The sequence below is a fragment of the Marmota flaviventris genome, chromosome 14 (assembly GCF_047511675.1).
Source record: "Marmota flaviventris isolate mMarFla1 chromosome 14, mMarFla1.hap1, whole genome shotgun sequence".
Lineage (NCBI taxonomy): Eukaryota > Metazoa > Chordata > Mammalia > Rodentia > Sciuridae > Marmota > Marmota flaviventris.
Window position 1 is genome coordinate 23,805,874 of NC_092511.1, and position 21,240 is coordinate 23,827,113.

At 50.4% G+C, this 21,240-nt stretch overlaps 1 protein-coding gene across 1 annotated transcript in view; it reads right to left on the reverse strand.

The window, feature by feature from the left end:
• Galnt14 (polypeptide N-acetylgalactosaminyltransferase 14) overlaps window positions 1-21,240 on the reverse strand; it is a 213,558-nt gene that overhangs the window by 35,874 nt on the left and 156,444 nt on the right. The window contains exons 3-6 of the mRNA XM_027933464.2: window positions 13,812-13,910; window positions 6,091-6,158; window positions 3,802-3,867; window positions 3,575-3,696 (exon numbers count right to left, since the gene is read on the reverse strand). Of these exons, the coding sequence (XP_027789265.1) occupies window positions 3,575-3,696; window positions 3,802-3,867; window positions 6,091-6,158; window positions 13,812-13,910 (355 nt within the window). The remainder of the gene's footprint in view (window positions 1-3,574; window positions 3,697-3,801; window positions 3,868-6,090; window positions 6,159-13,811; window positions 13,911-21,240) is intronic.

Sequence of the window (21,240 nt, forward strand, 5' to 3'; positions counted from 1 at the left end):
ATGAAAGCATTTTTCAGGAAGGGCTTCTGAGACGGGCTCAGAGCCATGAGGATGGAAAAGACTCGAAGGCTAGTAAGACTGAACCAGGAAAGCAAAGTCCCTTTAACACATCCTACAAGAACAGAGTCCGCCCGGAGGTCCCTACCGATGAAACATCAAAATCCCATGTGATTCAATAATTCTACATCTCCATATACATACCCCAAGGAATTGAAAAACAAAAACATGTACATGAATGTTTACAGCCTCATCACACACAATAGCAAAAACAACCCAAACGTCCATCCATGAATGAATGTATAAACCAAATGTGGTCTATACATGCTGCAAAGTATTATTTAGTCATGAAAAGGAATACTGATATATGCTACATGGTAGATGAGGCTTAAATATATGTCAAGTGAAAGAAGCCAGAATTGAAAGGCCACAAATCATTTGATTCCAATTATATGAAATGTACAGGACAGGTAAATCCATAGGGACAGAAAGAAAATTAGTGGTTGCCAGGGGCAGGGACAATAGGGAAATGAGGAGTGACTACTTGCTCATGGGTGTGAGGCTTCCCTTTGAGGTGGTGAATGTGTTTTGCAATTAGATTGTGGTTCAGTGTGATACAATTCTGTGAACATCATTGAACTGCCCACTCGGAGATGGTTAAAATGGCAAATCTTGTTATATGTATTTTATAACACATACACAGAGGCAGTCCAGGGGCAAAGGTCCTGGGGCTGAGTCCATTGCTGTGACAGCAGTCCCTAAGGGGCCTGGGCACAGCTCTGGATAAAGAGCTCCTAGGATCAGGTCTGAGCCCTGACCACGTGCCAGCCCAGCAGCCCCCCGACATGTCATTAGGGCTTGGACCCAGTGATCATGTGCTCTAGGGTGCATGGTCAGCCAGCTGGGACAGGGAGAGGTGCCAGGTAGGGACAGGGAGGGGGTGCCAAGTAGGGCCAGGAGGTTCCTGAGGGGTGAGGCAGAGCCAGCAGTGTGGGCACTCATTTGTGCCCAGTACCCCAGCCCTTCATTTCTTCCTTGGAGATGAATTTCCTGACTCTTCAGGGGACACTACAACACATCTGCCATTCTGGGTAAGGGGCAAATTGCCTGAGAGTCATTGCTCAGAAAAAGCTTATGTGTAAGGGAAAAAAAGCAGGATACAAAATTGTATAAATACAGCATGATTACAACTACATAAAAGACACTTTCTGCAAAGAGAAAATGATCCTAAATGGAAAGAAATTCTAACGTTGCATGTCTTCACATGGTAGAATTGCGGCTGATTAGTTTTGATCCTACTGTTCCATATTTTCCAATGTTTACAATGGCTGTGGGTCACTTTTGTAATGGAAAATGAGAGGTCCCGGCCTCTTCTCTCCTGTCCTCTGCTCCCTGGCCAAGAGATTTTCCACTATACCACGTTCCTGGGCTTCAAATCTATTCCTTTTTCATATGACCTTAATTTAAGTTGGGAACCTCATCTCTTCCGTATAAAACCTTGTAAACAGAGTCTCAAGCCCACCCTCACTAACTACCTTAGGTTTTCTAGCCTTCCTTCTGATTCTGCAACCTTGACCCTTGTTGGTTGCTATTTATCCACTCCATCTCCTCCTAGCTCCAGGCATGAATGGCAGCAGGACCTCCCTGGATTCATGTCAGCAACTGACAGGTAGAAAGACCTTTTGGGGGAGGTAAAGGTCACTGGCCAGAAGTGGATTTCCCTATTTCGTTATCCAGGTGCTCAAACATCTCAGAATGTCCTTGTTTCTAGAGTGTTCACATCTCTTTCCCTAGCCTGTTTCATCTCCTTTCTAGGGGTCTTGCAAAGCAGTGTGGGCCCTGTAATGAGGACAGCAGGGGCTTACAAAGCTGGTGTGGATTTCTGTTACAGGGTCATTCCAGTTCTTTGGCCTCTGCCCCAAATAGGTGCTCCGTAAGTGTCTGCTAATTTAGGGGCCAGCAGTGAACCTGCTTACCTCCTAATTCCAACCCCAGCACTTCTGCTTTCTTATCACTTCCAAACAGGAAGTTACACAGGGTGGTCCCAAGGACAGAGCTGGTCCCCTGCTTCAGGTTTGTCATTTGTTAGGGTAGATAGAGAAAAGAACCCAGAGAGGAATCGGTGGGCCCAGTAAGTGAGCAATTTTTGCCCAAAGAGATCCTAGCTGGCCCTGCAGTCAGGACAGGCTTCCCACCTGGAGGAGGAGAGATGGGCATGCAGCAGGAAGGTTTGTGGAGAGGAGACAAAGTGCATCCAGGGATGGAAGGGCTTGCTCAGAGATGCCAGGGGGCAAGTTCAGGGATAAGGAGCAGCTCAGCTGTATCGAAGGGAATGCCAAGTAGGCTGCTGAGCTGTGAATGAGAGCTAGAGGAAGGGTGCATTTGAATGAGCCTTTGGTGCCAGGAGAAGCCCTACCCCAACGAATGGTCAGTCTACAACTTTGTGTTGCTCAACTCAGACCTCTTTGTCTGCATCACAGCAGAGGGGATCTGTCTAACAATACTGAGGGGATGGCCCTCTGCATCTCTGGGGAAGTAGTCCGGGCTGGTCTTGTGCATGCAGGCCCCCAAAGCTGGCTCCTTGGGAAGAACGGCATGGGTAAGGACTACGTGGTTCTCTCCTGAACGGTTTACATGCTCAGTCCTCTCAGCCCCTTGACATGGCGCAATGCAGGGAGGACTGGAGCAGCCACCATGAAAGGTAAGAAAGAATCCTTGTATAGGGAACATGCTGTTCAAGCAACTCCAAGGTTCTGGCGCTGGAGGTACCAGCTGAGGACTTTCAGGCCCCACGATTGTTTCTTCATCTGTGAAATGGGTATGTTGACACCCGACTCCTACTGCACAGACCCTCTATTTGAGTCAGTAGTTGATAAGGGTGTGGAGAAATGCAAATGCTGGTCACTGGCACCACTGTCTACAGAAGAGTAGACTGTGGATTGGCAGAGCAGTGAGTGGACTTTTTAAAATATAAAATAATTAAGGGAAAAATTGGATCTCTTTTTCACTTTCCAAAGGATTAACTGACACAGGCAGAAAAGACACATATAGAATTCCAGAGTCAGTTAAGGGTGGGCAGAGGCAAGGGCTTCAGGTCTCTCTGCCCACCTGCTTGGGCAGGGCCTCGGGATGACAGTACTGCAGAAGTAGAAGGAGGACAGAGGCCTCAGAAATTGAGTGATGAAGCTTGGCTCATTCTTGGCTGCTTTTTCCTACAAGAGACCCTTCTGAGGATTCCCTTTCTGGAACTTTCTGGTTTGGTAGAAATAGTTCTGAGTGGTTCTCTCTTGACCAGGAAGTTGAATGTGTCACATATAACCCATTGGGAACCCTAACTGGAAACCTACTATAGGTGACAGTGGGATAAAACAAACACGTCTGGATCCTTGCTCCTCTACTGGCTGAGGTGGGACCCTGGGAAGGCCACGCTACCTTAGTTAGTTCCTCTGAAAAATAGGGTCAGCAATCTGTCCTGCCCAACTCTCAGAAGTGGAGGCCTATGTGAGGTAACGAACTTGAGAGACCCCAGCAGAACTGGATGGAAGGAAACCCAGTTCTGCTCCTCGGCCCCACTCACCTCTTTGACCCTGTGCAAAAGGGGCTGGAGCCAGTCCCTGTTCACCTCACAGTGGCTGTCCAGGAATGTCAGAGTGGTGCCCTGAGCAACATCAGCACCCCGTATCCGGGAGCGGACCAGACCTGCATCAGGGACAAATGATCAGGTGGGTGCCACTGTCCCTCCATCACCTGAACACCCAGACACAGACCCATGACCCCCAGCCCTGCCCCACACCACAGACCTACCTTGCCGCTCAGTGTTACGCAAGCACTTGACCTTGGGCAGCCTGATGAGCTGATTGCAGTCATCAGCTGCAAAGACAAAGGTTGTGCCAGTGAGCACCCAGGGATGCGACCACCAGTGAGAGTGAACTTGACCGCCTGGGAAGGCAGCCCTGCTCACCATCCCCAACCTGAAATGCTGAGCCTGGTCCTGACACTAGGGTGCTCCTGGATGGGGCTGATGATCACCGCTGTCATTATAAAGGTGGTCAGTCTGGGCAGGTGGCTGCAGCTGGGCTTCTCTGGTGTAGGCCATACATAGTGGCAACTGCGTATTTGCTTGAAAACATTCTAGGTGGGAAATCTTGGCATGGTCACCTAGGGACATTTCTTGGCTACAGACCACTGAAGGATAAGGTCAGAGTCCTGTACACTTCTCTGGGTCTGTTCAGAACTGTGGGGAGGCCAGGCATAGATGAGGATTTTGGACTTTGCTTTCAGATTATGGAGACCCTCTTGTGAAGGGATTGGCCAGTGTCCCTTCTGTTACAGGGAGCCGATAATGGCAACCCGGACAATGGCTCTTGGAAGGAAGGCCTCCAGCCATAGGACAATGTGTGAGGCTGGGCGAGAGGCCACGTCTTAGGCTCCTACTCCTGAGCTTCCTGCTGCCCCATACTTCCTCAGCTTGCCAGTTCCCTACTGAGCTCCATACCTCAGCCCCACCGTCCTGGTTTTGCTTTTGCTGTGTTCATTTACTGGTCTTGGCCTCTCCGCTTGACTCTGGACTCTAATGAGTGACAGAAGACACTTTCCCAGGCTTCTTTTGGGTTAGGTCCTGTTCTGAGCACTGAGGCTGTGTTAACACACTGAATCCCTATATAAACTCTGTACCATTCTAGCCAGCTCCTTCAATAGACAAGAAACTGACACACATGAGGTTAATGATTTGCTGAACTAGTAAGTTCCAGCTTGAGGATTTGAGCCCTGGCAGTCTAACTCCTGAGCCCAGCTATAACCACTCGACTATTCACCCCTAAGTGAGTCCTACAGCAGGCCTTTCTCCTGCTTCAGTGCCAGTGCACCCCCAGCAGAGCTGATGTCTCTCCCACCTCAAGCTCTTCTTCACTAGGGAAGGGGAAGATGATCACCACGTTCCAGAAGTGGGAGTCCAGGTCTTAGTGCCCTGGGTCTGTGTGCAGCCCACTGTGACATGCGTCCCAGAAGTTCTGGGGCGGTTCACAGGTGTGGGTTTCCAGTGTGTGCACAGACAGCCCTGTGGTGGGAGGGGCTCCCTGTGCCCTGTTTCTAGCAGCTGTGGGGATGGGCTCTACTCTCCTGAGACTCGAAGCTGTCCCCAGGGGTCACCCAACTTCCCCTGCCACCAGGAAGAGGTGGTTCTGCCTAGATGACAGTGACTACAGGGAACTGTACCCAGGCTACCGGGACAAAGGCTCTTGGAGAAGGTGTCAGTATTAACAATTCCTGAATTCTAACAGGGCTAGTGCAGTAATTGGGCCTTTCAAACTTAACATGCAGCTGTCTGGAACCCCCAGCATGTTTTCTTGGGGAAAGTAGATCTAGGGTGTACATCTGAGTGGGACCCAAGTTCTTTGATAGGAGATTAAGGGGACATGAGGTAGGAAATGGTGATGACCAGTGAGTTGGAAGGTTCAAAGGCAGCTGCTCACTGTGCCATGGGCAGATTATGGGAGAAACCATGGGGGGTCCCAACCACCCATGGGTAGATCTCCATCAGACCTCTTAGGGAATGAAAAGGAGAAGGCCTGCCAGTTTCAGCTCAGACTTACAGATTAATGCAGCATTAGAATCAGGAACCTCCAACAACAGTCATGGTTTCTGGACTTTCAGTCCTAGCACTGAGCCTTTGAAGTTTTGGTGTCTTTTCCCACATCTAAGAATGTAGGTTAGAGGGCCTGTGCTTGCAGAATATACATGCTCATGCACATGGTGCATGCACAAACGTGCACACACAAACACAAGTGCCTATGTGTACACACTTGCACATATGTGTGCATGCATGCTTACCCATGCACACTCACACACCAACCAACCTACTCAAGAATCTATACGTTTAGCTAGTTGAATCCTCAAAAACTGACATCAGGGAACCCAAGAAATTGTTTCTCAAGTGTAAGATTTATCTCCTTTTTGAGCCCAGGAGTCTCCCATGCTTATTATCCACCCAGGCTTTCTTCCATACCCAGAAAATCAGTGAACTCTCTTCTGCCTGTTACACAGGAGCTGGGTCCAGACACTATGCCTACATTGCCAGTGAGCTATATTACTTACGGTCATTGCTGAAGTCATCCACTAATATGATTTCCTGGATCAGATGCATGGGGGTGCGGTTTAATACGCTGTGAGAAGGAAAGAAGAAAAATCATTATGACTTCTAGTGGCAATATGTATACATGAACCACAGTTTTAAAACAGACATGATTGCACTGGAAGAGTGAAAACTCAGAGGCACCAAAGGACTTGTCCAGTTACACTGCTCATCTGTGAGCCAGCAGGGCTGGAATTCTGCCTTCCCTTTCTTAGTGAATGCTGCTGCCACACACCAAGCCCCCCACATCAGAATCAAAGAGCCATCCTCAACAGGCAACCGTCTCCCCAAACCCATGTCCAAGGAGTGAGCGAGACTGGTGGTTCTATTTGGAAATGTCACTCAAATCACTTTCACCTCTTCCACCTCTGTCCCTGTTCACCCTTTTCTATCTGGTTTATTGCTTCAGGCTTGACATGACCCAGCCTCCCCCAGTCCCAGACTGTCTTCCTTGTAGCCACACAGCAAGCTTTCAGATGCAGATATAATCTGCATGATTTTAGTGACTTGCCTCACTAATGCAAACAAACAGACAAAAAGTCCACGGTGGTTCCCCCCCATCTGCACCCCAAATTCTCTGCATGCTCCTCAGGGCCTCCCACCAGGTCCCATGCCCAGTGCCACTATCTGAACATGTCCTGCCTCATTCACAGAGGGGCATTTCTCCAACTGCTTGAAATGGCCCAATGCTGCCCACAGGACCAGTTCAAATGTCACTTCCTCTCTAACAGCTTTCCAATCTACTTAGAGCAAATTAATTGTTTCCTCCTCTGGGATCCCTCAGCTGTTTCTATCCAAAGCTTCCTATGGCTTTTATCACTTCCTGACCCTGGTGGTTGGTTTTGTACTTCACCTGCCTACTGTCCCCTCTGGATTATCATATCCCAGGGCAGGATTCTTGTGGAGGATCCTGTCCTCTCTATTGCCAGAGTGCAGCATAGGTTTTGGCCCAGAGCCATGTGCTTAAGGGCCATTCAATGCATACCTACTATGGTGCTTAGCACTGGGTATGGAAAGATGAGCACAGGAGAAATGAGTGTCACCTTCCAGCTGCTCTCTACAAGCTGTGCAATCTTGGGCAAATTACTTTACTACTCTGTGCAGCAAAATATCCCATCTAGAAAATAATAATAATAATAATAGTACCTACTTCATAGGATTGTTAAAAGACTTAGAGGAAAAAAATGTATATAAGTCATTTAACCTAGCATTTGGCACTAAGCGATGATAAACGATAGCAATTATTACTACTTTGTGCAACATTAATGATTTTTTAATTGAATTGACTTCTGTTACCCATCCCGTGCAGTGGATCTCTATTCAAGGGGCACGAGCTGGGCTTAATATTAACTCTGGATCTCAAGCCTGCCGGGGATGGCTGCTTCCCGTACCTCTTCTGAACACCCCCAAATCTCATGGTTTCTCAGAAGCATTCCTGGGCCACAGAAGCCACTCAGCTCAGACCCCATGTATGTTGGAGAGGGGGTCCAGAATGGGCGCTGGAGGAGGGGTCAAGAGCATCGCTCCTCGCCTGCCTACTCTGAGCCTGTCTCTGGTGCAGCCCCCCTTTCTATGCAGGATGCAGAGGCTCCTGAAAAGGGAAATTTGCCTGGAGCTACCTTTATTTATGAAGCCTTAATTCTCACCATGGCAACTAGTGTAAGGTGCAGAGAGGAACCCCAACACAAAGCCGCGAGCCCACTGTCACCATCTGTGGGAAGGTGGGGGACGAGGAGGGGAAGGAGGCCTCAGCCTCCACTAGAGGTGGTGGGAGGAGATCGCTTACCATGATTGTCCCAAAGAAAACAACAAACCCAACCGCCAGCCCCCTAATCAGGCGAAAGGGAGGGGAAAGGGAGGCAGACAGAAGGAAAAAAATCCGCTTGAAGAATAACCTCTAATGAGGTTTGATTACGGCTGTAGCTTCTGCATTCGATTCCCCCAAATCCCTGCCGGCTCTTTGAAATTCAAGAGTTCTCTTCTGTGAACATCAAAAGGTAAATCGCGTGCAGCTCTACGCTGGTTGAACTGAGAGATGATTAGCGAATAAAAAATGTCCAGGGTTTAAAACAGAAAAGGAAAAAAAAAAAAAAAAAAGAATCGTCAGCAGTAAGTGCTAATTAGACCATTTCCTGGTAACACCTGGCTTGTCTTTGCTCCTCTAATCAGATTGAAGTGATGGTGGGGTCTCCCTAAAAGTGGCTAAAGGCTGAGAGGGCCTTAGATGAGCATGTGCTTTGGGCATCTGGAGTGGATGGAGAAGAAGGTCAAGTCCAGCCCAGGGGATGTGGCCTGGCCCAGGTGGTCCTCAGTGCCCTCCCTTCTGCATACCCACTCTCATCCCCACAGCCCTAGCCCTGGGGGTTGCCAGGTTCTCTCCGGTTCTGCCAGAGTCCCTGGTTCTCCCCAGCTTAGGGTGGCTGCTCTTGGCCTCACCCCTGTTCCAGCTGCCCCATGTCCTTCCTCACATGACCTCATCACGGCAGTGAATGTTCACCTCCCTGGCACACGGGGGCATATGCACTTTCTCCCTGGGATTATTCTGGAACAGTCTCCTATGTATAGCTCACCTCTCTGCCAAAGGGCAGCATTTATGTCTTCTGCTCCCTTCTTTGCTGCTATCAGCTGTGCCCTCACTGTGAGGCCCACAGAGCCCCCGAGAGGCAGCAGGGCAAAGTGGGCAGCGTGGGCTGGCAGGCCAGGTGGGCCCCTCCCACCAGCTGTGCAGTCCTGAACCAGGCGCCTGTCAGCTCCCAGCCTCCCTTTCTTTCTGTAATTACCTTTTCCTTGTAAAAGCAGGCGATATTAATACTTGACCTACTTCACAGGCTTTTGTGGGTATGAAATGAGGAAATGTATTTGAAATTGCTTCATGAACTCCACGGTGCTATATGCAGGCAGGTTTTATCAAACGCTCCACAAATACCAGTTGAATGAAGACCGGAGGCTGGCTGACAGTTGAGTCTCGTTGTTCTGGAGTGAGACAGATTGGGGTTCAAGTGCTCTGTCTGTGTAGTTCCACTTGCCTGCGGGAGAGCTATAGGCAGGACTGAGCCTTCAGGCCCGCTGCTCCCCCGGCGGCTGCATGACAGGAGCCTAGCACCAAACCTGGCACACAGCAGCTGCTCTCAGAACGTGGGCGTTGAGAGTAGGAATACCGAAGCCACTGACAGCAATAGGCATGAGGCACAGCTGTGACTCTCAAAGTCTGATCCCTGAGCCAGCAGCATCACCACCGCCTGGGGATTTGTCAGAAATGCAAATTCTTGGGCCTCACTCCAGACTGAGTCAGAATCTCTGGGGCTACAGCCCAAGAAACCATGTTCTAAGAAGCCCTCCAGGAGCTTCTGACACCTGCTCATGCTGAAAAGCTACTGCATTAGAATACTACTGTCTATTGGTATTGGAGACCCATAGTCACACCTGTCACCACCTGTGTTGCTCCCAGTCCTTTATCTACCCCCACTTAGTCAGTCTCCCCCACAATCATGCCGGGAGTTCTTAGTAGTAGTACCTGTTTTGCAAAAAAGGAAACTGAGGCCGAGCCGTTAAGCAGCTTGCCCAGGGTCACGCAGTTGTTGGGGCCGAGCTAGGCAAACCTGGCCCTAGAGTCCAAATTCCTCACCACTTCTACCTGAGAACACACGCCCCTAGGTCTAGGGCATTACCAAAAAGCAAAAGCAACAGCGAGAAGATTTAGGATGCAAAGCGATAGACCACACATGCTCCTGACCCCCATGGGAGGTGCAGAGCTGAATGGTCCCTCAAGGAGAAGGGACGAGCCCTGGGTCTCACATAGACATGAGCACTGGCTGGAACACCAGTGTTATGGTTTGGATCTTAAACATCCCCAAAGCCTCGTGTGTGGCATGCTTGGTCCCCAGCTGATGGTGCCATTGGAAACTTGAGGAGGAGGTGGGACCTAACGGAAAGAAATTAGGGGCCGTAGGGGCCATGCCCTTGAAGGGATATTGAGACCCCAGCCCCTTCCTCTGTCTCTTTGCTTCCTGGCAGTCATGAAACAAATAGTCTTCCTCCACCACATGCTACTGCTGCAGGTCAAAGGCCAAAGCCATAGGCCATAGCCACTGGACCAAGTGGCCATAGTCTGAAACCTCTGAAACCACGAGCCAAAATAAGCTGATTTTTCTTGGGTATTTTGTACAGTGATAGAAAGCTGAGTAACACAAGTGGTCAAGGTAAAGCATTCTTTAGGGCCTGTTTTCCCTCTCCTGAAATGGGCAAGTCCCTCGTTCCTCAAGGCTGTGATGCTCTCCACCCTACCCCCATCACCCTGGCTCAGAACCCCCCATGTGCGCCTTTGTACCTCCCAGATCTCCAGCTAAGGAAAAGTGCTCAGGGGACCAGAGGGCCTGGGCAGGGATGGGTAGAGAGAAGTAAGCCAAGGGCTGAGCAGCAGGCACAGTGGGGAGGGAGGAGGGGGGCATCCTACTCTCCCTGGGTTCCTGGAGCATCGTTCCCTTGTGAGAGCCTGGCAGCAAAACCATCCAGAATTCTAGAAAGTTAAAGATGAAGTTTTCTTAGAGACCATCAAAGGACCATCAGTGACAAAAGAAAGATAGGAAGTATTGTTTATGGCATCTCAGCGTCTAGTGATTTATTTTTGTAACCAGGGGTAGAAGGGAATCTGAAAGCGTGGAAGTTTCTAGAAATATTCTTCCTTGTCCCCACCCTAAAATTCTTTTCCACCCAACCTACGGATGATGTAAGCACGTGTCCGTTGGCACATGGTTCTCAGGTTCCTGTTGTGCTCTGTGTGCATCACACATGGGTGGGGCTTGAGGCCTGTCATATTGAAAGTTGCAAGGAGTCAGAAAATGGCCCATGGCTCTCAACCAAGTGGTTTGGAGCTTCTAGGGTGCTTTCTGAAAGATATGGTGTCAGTGGGCCCCAAGCCCCTTCCTAACAGTGAGGTACAGGGCATGGGGCAGCCATCCATCAGACCAGCTCACAGAAGAGCTGGGGCTGCCCCACTGGGGAACTCAGAAAGCTCAGGGCTGGCTTGTCTGCTCCCCACCTTAGGTCTGTGGGCCTCCTCACCCTGTGCACATTCCCTGCTCAGGCACGGCATGAGCCTCCAAGCCAAGTGGGAGATGAGATGGTTCCTGTAGACCACAAGGCTCAGGAAGCAGTCACCTGTTAAATCATTAAATGTTTCTTACTGTTACAAAGAGATGGAGAAGCAGCAGGAAGAGGAGAGATGTGTTAGAGCTAAAGAGGAAGGGTCTGAGGGCAGCAGCTAAAATGCTCCTGAGAATATAAACACAGTGTTTTGGGGCTTTGGGAGCCCCCTGGTCCTGATTATCTTATAATGTCCCCCAAGTATCTGAGATGATCCCAGGAGAAAAATTTACTGTCAGGAATGTTAAAGAACTTGAAACCCACAACATATTTTCCTCACCGCTTTTACATATGTGGTTCATAACCTGCCAAGGTCACAGAGCTAGGAGGTGGTAGGGAAGGGACTTGACTCAAGACTTTTGAGTCCAAGTGCCCTTTAAGTACTCCACAGCTTCTTTTGAGAGCTCACTAGCCGAGCAGCTGGAGGGCTGGCTAACAGTGATGGAGCGCTTACTCTGCACCAGGCACAGTTCTCAGTCTCTACCGGAATTAACTCATGCAACCCTGTGCACTAGGCAGCCTGAGTATTCTCATTTCCTTGGCTAGCAACCTGAATCACAGGGAGATTAACTAAGAGATGAATAAGATATAGTCCTTGTCCCAACAGAGATCACTGAAAATGACAGGAAGGAAAAGTGCAGTAGTTGCTGTAATTGTCGTGTGCAGAAAGGGGCCCAGAGAAAGACTCTGCTGGCGATGTATGTGTGAGCACATGCTGTCTCTCTCTCACACATGCACACATACACACACACTTGAAAAGCAGGAGCCTCTCTGGAAGGCTGTGTCCTCATGGAAACCTCTAGCAGACATGCCCAGACATGACCTTGGAGCAGCCACCAAGGCAGTGGGAAGGCTGGAGCTTTCATGAATTTGCTCCATAAGTGTGCCCAGGTGCCCAGCAGATGACATGGTAGCAGGGCTGAAACCCAGTGCTTCAGAATCAGCCCCCTCTGCTCCACTGGGTACCTGCTTGGCCTGGAAAGCCTACAGATTCCCTTCTCTCCTCGCCCCTCACCAGAGGAGACCCACTCATGCCAGGCTGCCCCTCATCCCTGTTTCTCCCACACCTGCAGTATTCAAGTCAGCGAGGCAATTTATTAATCTACATTGAGACTCGTGGTGACATCCAATAGTGACCTCGAACACTTTCTTGCTGGGAAATCAAATTCGACTCAGTGACCTATGGTGTGAATGTGGAAACCAGGACAGAGCCAGTGGCTGCTGGATGCAGACAGCTGTCAAGTGCCAAGGACATGTGAGCAACAGACACAGCGGCCTCTTGCATGCCTGGGCAGGTCCCTCCCTGTGTTTCTGAGGGACGCACTGATCCTGTACAGTGGACATTCATCACTCAGTGGCAGGCGGAGCTGAAGGCTTGGTGCCTCCCTCCAGGGCGAGTTATGCTGAGCTCCTTTCCCCTCACCTGGAACTTGCCCTGCACAAGGTCCCTCTGGTGTGCAGGGAGAGTGGGGGAGCATGGCTGGTTTGAGAGAGGTGACGAGAGACTTTGCTGTGCTTGGTGCTCTCTGTGGCCCACACTTAATCTTATTTCTTCTCTGTGGCATCAGGGAACCATCTGATACACTGCCTAGAGCTTGGGGATGGGCTCCACCAGGGCGTGTGTTGCAGACCTTGCCTTAGGATATCCAGAGCTCAGCTTCCTCGGCTGTAAAGTGCGCTTAGCAATGGCCTCCCCACCTCCCCAGCTGCAGCCATGAGCCCAGGTCTACCTGAGGGTGGCAGAACCTCTCTGAACTCTGGGGCTCAGTTGCCCTCTCTGCCAACTACAATGCAGATGCTGTTGGGGGTCTGTGTAAGGAAGGGTAGGGCAGCTGCCTGCAGGGAAGGGTATGAAGTGGTCTGAAATCACCAAGGTCCTCTGATAACCTGGGGATGGATCCTGGGCAGGCTTTCTGGGTCCCAGCTCTGTTCTGGGAGTTCTGCTGGGGCTTTCACAGGGGTTTGACCACATGAAAAACCATACACAGGCCACAGGCCAGCCATAGCAGATGGACCAATTAGAGTCAGAAAGGCCAGAGGGCAACAGAGTTGGAATCAAAAGCAGATGGCCAGGAAGTGATGACCTGTGGCCTTTCTGATCCACACCCCCATTGCCCTGCGGGTGGGAGGGAGGCTGTGGAGAGAGGGGTACAGGGAGGGGCAGTCTTTGGCAGACCTGGGTTCTGATCCCAGCTGGGTGATGGGAATGGAATTTGTTCTTAGCGTCTCTGGGTCTTAGTTTCTCCATCAGTTGTGAAAATAAGAACTCCTTCCTGAGGCAGTTTGGCACAGGTGAAGGGTAAGGGCTCTGGGACCAGTTCCTCTGCTCACTCTCTATGAGCTTCTTTGACTTACCCAACCTTGGGCCTCTGACTTTCTCTCCATAAATGGGGCGATGGCCTCTCCCAGGGTACACAAGTGACCCAGTGCGTAGTCAGAAGGGCCCAGTCCTCTTATCAGGTGACCCAGTGAGCAGACACAGCGTTGCCAAGCAGGGGCCAGGGTGGACTGCCGGTGAGAAAGGGGCGGGAGGCTGCCTTACCTGCGGATGGTCCTGAGCAGGGTGGAGCGGGCCTCGTTGTGAAAGGTGATGATGATGCTGGTGGGCGGGAGGTCTGTGCAATACACCAGCAGCGTGCACCTGGGAAGGAAAGTGCAAGGCACTTAAGACCATTGGGGGCAGAGCAGACCTAAAGGGCTGGGACTGCATCAGGGAGGCCACTGGTAGGAACAGAAGCCTGGCCTCTGGTGGGGCCGCCCCAGTAACTTAGCACCCTGTCAGTCCCAGGGCCTCACCTGGCCCTAAGGGGAGGCAGAGAGCACCTGGAATGACTGAGCTGGATTTCAGCTGCCTTGTGAGGAACTTGGACTTAGAGCCAAAGGAAGTTCAGATATAGCAAACAAATGGTGCACACCTGAGCTAGTGCACTGTGGTCCGTAGCAGCTGCATACTCTCAACTCTGAGTCTTGGGCTCTGCTCCTGCATTTGTGCCCTTCTAGCCCTCCTGCTCATGCCAGCCAGCAGATCTCAGTGGCAGAGGCCTCATGGCAGAATGTTCTGGGCCTGCAGCCTCTGCCTACCACACTGTGCGGAGCTCCTGCCACACACACCTAGATCTGGCGTGCTTAAAGAGGCAGAGCCCTGAAGCCCCAGAGTCAGTCATCAACCCCCATCTTGAGCAAGTGTTCACTTCCGTGTGCCCAGGATGACTTTGTATGACAATTACATCCAGGGTAATTTCAATTTAATACCTCGCTGCAAGTGAAAATTGTAGCCTACAGCTCAAAAATGACTAAGATAATGGAAATAAACCCGCCAAGTGAGGCTGGTGCCACGAGGGGCCATCCCTGGGTAAACGCTGCCTCCGGTTTCGCTATTTTAGGGTCACCCAGTTATGCGCAGGGGTGGGGGCAGTGAACGAGGAAGTAAACAACAGATGTTTGGGGAGTCAGACATTTGCTCGCATTTCCCCATTTCTTCCTGGTCTTTTAATTTGGGGTCCAGAGACCTAGGGATGGGCTTCAAGGGGGTGGAGCCCTCTGAAATTGTTTGCAAACAATTGTTTGCAAACACATTTTGTGCAAATGTGAATTTTTCCCCCTTGGGAAGATGGTTCATGGCTTTCAATAGATTCTTAAAGAAGTCTGTGGCCAAAAACATTCAGGGATTCTCGGCCCTAAATCAATAGTCCTGCCTTCCGGTGGCCTCCCTGATGACTGAGGAGTTTGATTGAGGGGAGCAAACACTGAAGGCTCATGGGGTCGGCACAGAAGTTATTCATAGAAGGACAGGCTGTCCTGCTCAGGAAGTGTCTGCAGGCAGCCAGGAGTCAGGGAAGGAGGCCCCAGGGCAAGAGATGGTGGAAAGGGTAAGTCATGGCATGCAGCCCTCTCTGTCTGGCCCACCTCCCAAGACAACATCTCACATCCTGCCAGCCCACCTTCTGCGTGTACCCTGCCTTACACCCCCACGGCTCCAGCTCAGGCAGTCCACCCCATGGTAGGACCACGGCAGCAGGACCACGGCAGCAGCCACCTATCCAATCTTTCTGCAGGCCTGTGTTGCCCACCAAGGTCTCCTCTGGCTTGAAGCCCCTCAGTGGTTCCTGATGCGTACACTCCGGCTTCCTATCATAGCCTTTAGACTTTTCACAATTGGAGTCTCCTATGCAGCCATGGCTCATGCTAAATGAATCATTATTCTCAAATTTTCCTCCACCTGAAGGAGCTCCTATTCATCTTTCAATACTCAGAGCAGATAGTCCCTCTGCTGAGAAGGCATTCCATACTCCTCTGGATTGGCAATGACCTGTCTTTTGTGCTCCCATAATTCTGTACATATCTGTTCTCTAGCATTTCTCATAGTGAGACTGTCTCCTCATCTTGACCGTGAAGTTTTCTAGGGAAGGACTCATGACTTTGTTTATATCTGTGTTCCTAGAACAAGCTTTAAGTATACCACATGCATACTGAGGGAGAGACAAAGTCAGGAAATGCATTCCTGGGTCATAGCCGTCTTAGTGTTTGTGATTTTATAAGATGTGGTGGCCAGTCACCCAGATGGCTTCCGGGGATTCCCACCTACTAGTCTTCGTGTCCTTGCACAGCCCCCTGCCACACTGAATCAGGCATCTCTTATGACAAATAGGAGTTGGTGGATGGGACAGTGAGTGACTTCCAAGATCAAATCATAGAAGCCTTGCAGTTTCTGCCTTGGCCGTGTGGAGGGAAGCTAGCTGCCATGCTGTGAGGATGCCCAAGCAGTCCTGCAGAGACACCCACAAGAAGAGAAATTGAGGCCACCTGCCCACACTGGCACCAACCTGTCAGCCATCTGATTGAACCACCTTCAAAGTGGACCCACCCGTCCCCTCCAAGCCTTTTGATGACACCAGCAGTAGCACACTTCTGACTGCAGCCTAAAGAGTCAGCACAGGCGACCCAGCCAAGCTGCTCCAAATTCCTAAAGCACAGACAGGGCTTAGATGGCCCAGGACTTTTGTTTTATGCTAGTAAGTTTAATGGGGGAGAGGGAGAAACCACTCCGAAAAGCAGTACAGAGATTCCTTAGAAAACTTGGAATGAAACCACCATTTGACCCAGTCATCCCACTCCTCGATTTATATAGAAAGGACTTAAAATCACCATATTACAGTGATGGAGCCATATCAATGTTTATAGCAGCTCAATTCACAATAGCCAGGCTATGATACCAACCTAGGTGCCCTTCAACAGATGAATGGATAAAGAAAATGTGGTATATACACACAATGGGATATTACTCAGCTGTAAAGAAGGATGACATTATGGCATTTGCAGGTAAATGGATGGAACTGGAGACTATCACATTAAGTGAAATAAGCCAGTCCCCAAAGCCAAAGGTCAAATGTTCTCTCTGATATGTGGATGCTAACACCCAACAAAGGAGGGTAGAAAGGGGAGGAATAGACATTCACTGAATTAGACAAAGAGAAATGAAGGGAAGGGAGAAGGGATAGAAATATGAAAGACAGTAGAATGAATTGGAAATAAACTTTCCTATCCTTGTATATGAATATATGACCAGTGTGACTCTACATCATGTACAACCACAAGAATGGGCTCCTGACTAGAATAAGTTATACTCCATGTGTATATAATAATTCAAATATACTCTACTATCATATATATATATATATATATATATATATATATATATATATATATATATATATATATAATTATATATATAAAACAAACAAAAAATGAACTATCATACAAAGGGAAGGAAAGTGCTATGAGTCAGTCCCAGGGAGAAGAGGCCTTAGACTTGCCTATGTTTGGACACAGCCCAGACTCTGAGCTAGGCACAGTGGGGAGCCAGGAGGGCAGATGGGATTGGCCTTTGGTCAGGGGTGGGAAGTTGCAAGAAGGGGCTTGGAGAGGCCCATGCAGTGGGGAACAACAGTGGGCATGCTCAGCACCATGAGGATTGAGCGGGAAGTCAGGGGAGCCATCTCTGAAAGGGAGAGTAGTAAGTCAGGCTCCCAGAGCCTCCTGATCTTACTCAGAGACAGGAAGGGCAAAGAGACCCAGAGCAGAGAGACTGCAGGCAGACAGTGCCAGGACCCAGATGTACCCAGTGGCCATGCCCCAAGCTCCTCCTGGCTGCTATGGTCCCAGGAAAGAAGCTATGAAAAATCTCCTGCAGGCAGACTGTGAACACTGCCTTGGGACTGGCTGCTTCTTCCACATGCTACCAGGCAGCGGGTCCCCAAGTTCTGGCTTTTATGATGCAGGTTATTGAGGAGAAAGCTGGAGCAAAATGATAGTATTTGGAGTTATTATCTGCTGAAAGAGTTTTGGGGGACAGAAGCCACTTTCCCTGTCTTGGAGGTGCTAGCTGGGGAGGCAAGTGTGTCGATGCACAGTGATAGAAGCTTGCACACAATTAGGCAGCGGTTGGAGTCATCTAGAATGGCAAAGAAGGCAGAAAGGAGGTGCTGAATCTCACAGGGTAAGGCAGGGGTATGCAGACAGAAAATGGAATATAGCATTTCACAGTTCCTGGCCTAGGGGTCTGGACTCCACCCACCAGCATGGGACCTTGAGTGAATCACCCACCTCTCCAGCCTGCAGGGTGCTTATCTGTGAAAGGGGGCTGGCCCAAAGCCCTTCGGCTTTCTAGGACACAACCCCAGTGACCCACCTCCTCCAACCATGTCCCGTCTACAGTTACCACTCAGTCAAACTAGGATGGACCGATTAGGATACGGCTCTCATAACCTAACCATTTCACCTCTGAATATTCCTGCATTAACACGGGAACTTCTGAGGACACCTCATATCCAAACCAAGCGGATGCTTCAAAAATAGGAACTATCATTATTTCTAACAGCAGTCCAAATCTGCAGGTGACTGCCTGTCTGTGTGACATGGTCAGGTCTTTCAAGTACGGGAAAAGGGATCTTTGGTGAGTGGTTCCATCCTGTTCCAACAGCAGGTGAGGGGCAGAGGGAGGCAGGAGGAGGGAGGGTTCAAAGAATGCAGCAACAACGTTAGTGAGAGGAACCGGGGCCTGATGCCTGGATTTGAATCTGGATCTGCTGAGAACTACCTGGGGACCCTGGGCCTGTTGTTTACCTTCTCTGAGCCTCAATGTTGTCAACTGTAAAATGTGGATGAACCCCTCCCTCCCTCCCAGGCTTGCTGTGAAGACAGCAGATAATGCACAAAGGGCACCTGGGACTCAGTAGGCACCAAGTAAATGGGGGCTAGAATTGTTATCCCAGCTAGAAAGCAGAGCGGCTGCAGCAGTCCCTGGGCGGTGAGCACTAACCAGAATCATAAGCTCACGGGGTAGAAAATGAAGGGACTTTGGAGATGACCCAGTTCAACCCCCTGAATGGGCAGAACTGGTAACTCAGTAGGTATTGTTTGGAGACTGGACAGGAAGCCTGGGAGGTCCCCTGCGCATGCAAGCCCAGGGAGGGCAGATGGCAGGGTGGTGTCTCACACTCAGGACTCCTTGGGACCGCCCTGCCCTGCTGCAGCTCACAGAGCCAAACCTCACCTCTTGCCTCAACTGACTGTCACAGCAACAGGTGAGAACCTCCCCTCTGCAGATGAGGTAAGGGGAGGCAGAACTGACTTTAGATCAAACGGCAGGTATATGAATGGGGTGAGGGGACTCCCAAGCTGGTGCTCATCCCTAGTGTCTCCTGTGAACTCTCCCTGATCCAAGGCAAGGAGCCCAGGGTACTGTGCTGGCTGGGCCCATCAGCCTCTGAGCACTGCACACCTGCCATAATAGGTCCGGCCCACAGCCTATGAGCACTGGGCTCTCGAAAAAGGCCTTGAGGTCGAGAAAAATCCTTAATGCTGGATGCCATGAGGAGAGTCAGCCCAGACAATGGGCTTTCTGTGGGAGGGATTGAAAAGACAAATCCAACAGTGAGCTCTCCCAGGGGCACAGGGGAATAGAGAAGGCGGCCAAGGCTGAGCCCCGGCGCCAGCACAGAAAGCATGTTGATAATTTATTAAAGATTCAGGGGTTTTACGGAAGAGCAGAGCTGGTGAGCAGGGAGGATCCGTGTGGGGGTGGGGGTGCCAAACCCATCTCCTGCAACCAGGAGGAAGGTGGGGCATTGGCTGTGTGGGGACCCAGGCTGGGGTGCCGGCAGATGGCCACAGCAGCTCCTGATAGCACGCTGCTCTAAGTCGATTTCTAACATGTGATTTCTTGTTCTTTTCAAAGAAAGCTTCAGAGGAGACCCTAGATTTCTCCTTGTTAAGGTGGGCTCAATGAGCCTCCCAGACCAACAAGATCAGGGCATTCAGTGCCACTTACTGGCCAGAGATGTTTCCAGAGAGGAGTTCTGAGATGCTAACCTGAGACCTGAGAAGGACAAGCCCACACTCCACCACCACCTCCTGCCTACCCTGGTACACAAATATGTGACAACATGAGTACATCAGAGCCTGCACAGTGACCCCTGCTGTCAGTTACGGCAGTTCTGTAATGATGTACACAATGCTGTTTATCCCACAAGCTCATGAAATAGCACAGCCGCCTAGAAAACAGAGGATGATGATTATCACACTTGTCTCCATTTTATCAGTGGGGCTCCTGGTGGTCCCACAGCTTGCCAGGGAGCCGGGGGCCAGGATCCAGGAGCTGCGACTCTCTGGACATATGGTCTTCCTCTAGCTGCATGTTGCCTCCATGGAAGGAAAGACTTGCTCATGAATTATAAACACTCAGAATTTTATTCTCGGGCATAAAAGCAGGAGGGAGTGATGGAGAGGGAGGCTGCTCACTGAAACAGAAGAGAAAGCACAGATTTTACTATGATGTTGGTGTAAAAGGAGCCACACTGGCTCCCCCAGAATTGACAAGGGCTCTGAGTCGTGAAGCAGGGCTCTGGCATCCTCGAGGGGAGATGGAGGACAGTTACTGAATGGGGGAAGATCGCATCAATATGTAGCATGACCTACTGGGAATCAAACAGGCCTGGGTGGGGACATCTTGGGTTGAACCTCAGTTTCTGGGGAGCTCGCCAGTGACTTCCTGGTCTACTTAGTCCCTAGTTTATGGGAACAGCACTATCCATCTTGTGGAGTGTGTTTAAATTACACTTGTGGGACTCCTACCACCAGGTGCTGTATGGAGCACCTCGAGTATTTAATGCTCACAGCAGCTCTGGGAGGTGACACTGTTTTATAGACTCATTACAGGAGACTCAGGCACAGACAGACCGACTCTCTACAGCTAGGAGAGGGGACTGGAGCTCAGGCCTGCTGGACTCCAGGGTTTCTGTCCCATATAATGCTCTCCCTGCTAGGGTTGTCCTAATCGTTACTTAAAGTCCATTCTGCACCCCTGTATACTGGGGGGGTACCCATATGCCCCTACTCAAATCAGCATCTAGAGAAGCAGTTTCTACTGAGTTCCAGAAACCAGCCGTTGCCCAAGAGGGAAGAATAGGCTCCTGCTCTTGCAAAGGAAGATGGTGAAAATACTGGCTGGGCCACCACAGGGACATCCTAACAGGGGTTTCTACAGGATGCCCAATTGAGGCCTGGAAGGGTGGGGAGGATGTGCCCACAAAAAGGCCCTGGGTGGGATGGTTCATGAACATCTGTTCCTGAACAGAAATCAGAGTTTCCTGCCAATTTCTGCACTTCCAGCACATGCTGCAGAGGTCAGACCCAGGCCATGGAAATGAATAAGTCATCTTCTCCATATGCTCCATGTCCCTCGATTTCACAGCCAGAGGCAACAGGAAACACAGGCAGAGGATGTCCAGCGGGGGTGGGACTCACATTCTAGGGGAGTTGTGTGTCCACAAGGGAGTGACACTGTGGATCCCTGGTGCAGGTAGGGTGGTACACATGCTCTGTCCCCTGCATCTTCCTCTTGTCCCTACCTCTGCCATCTGTTCTAGTCCAGCAGAAGCCTCACAGACTCACCTCTCCTCCTTCTTCACCAC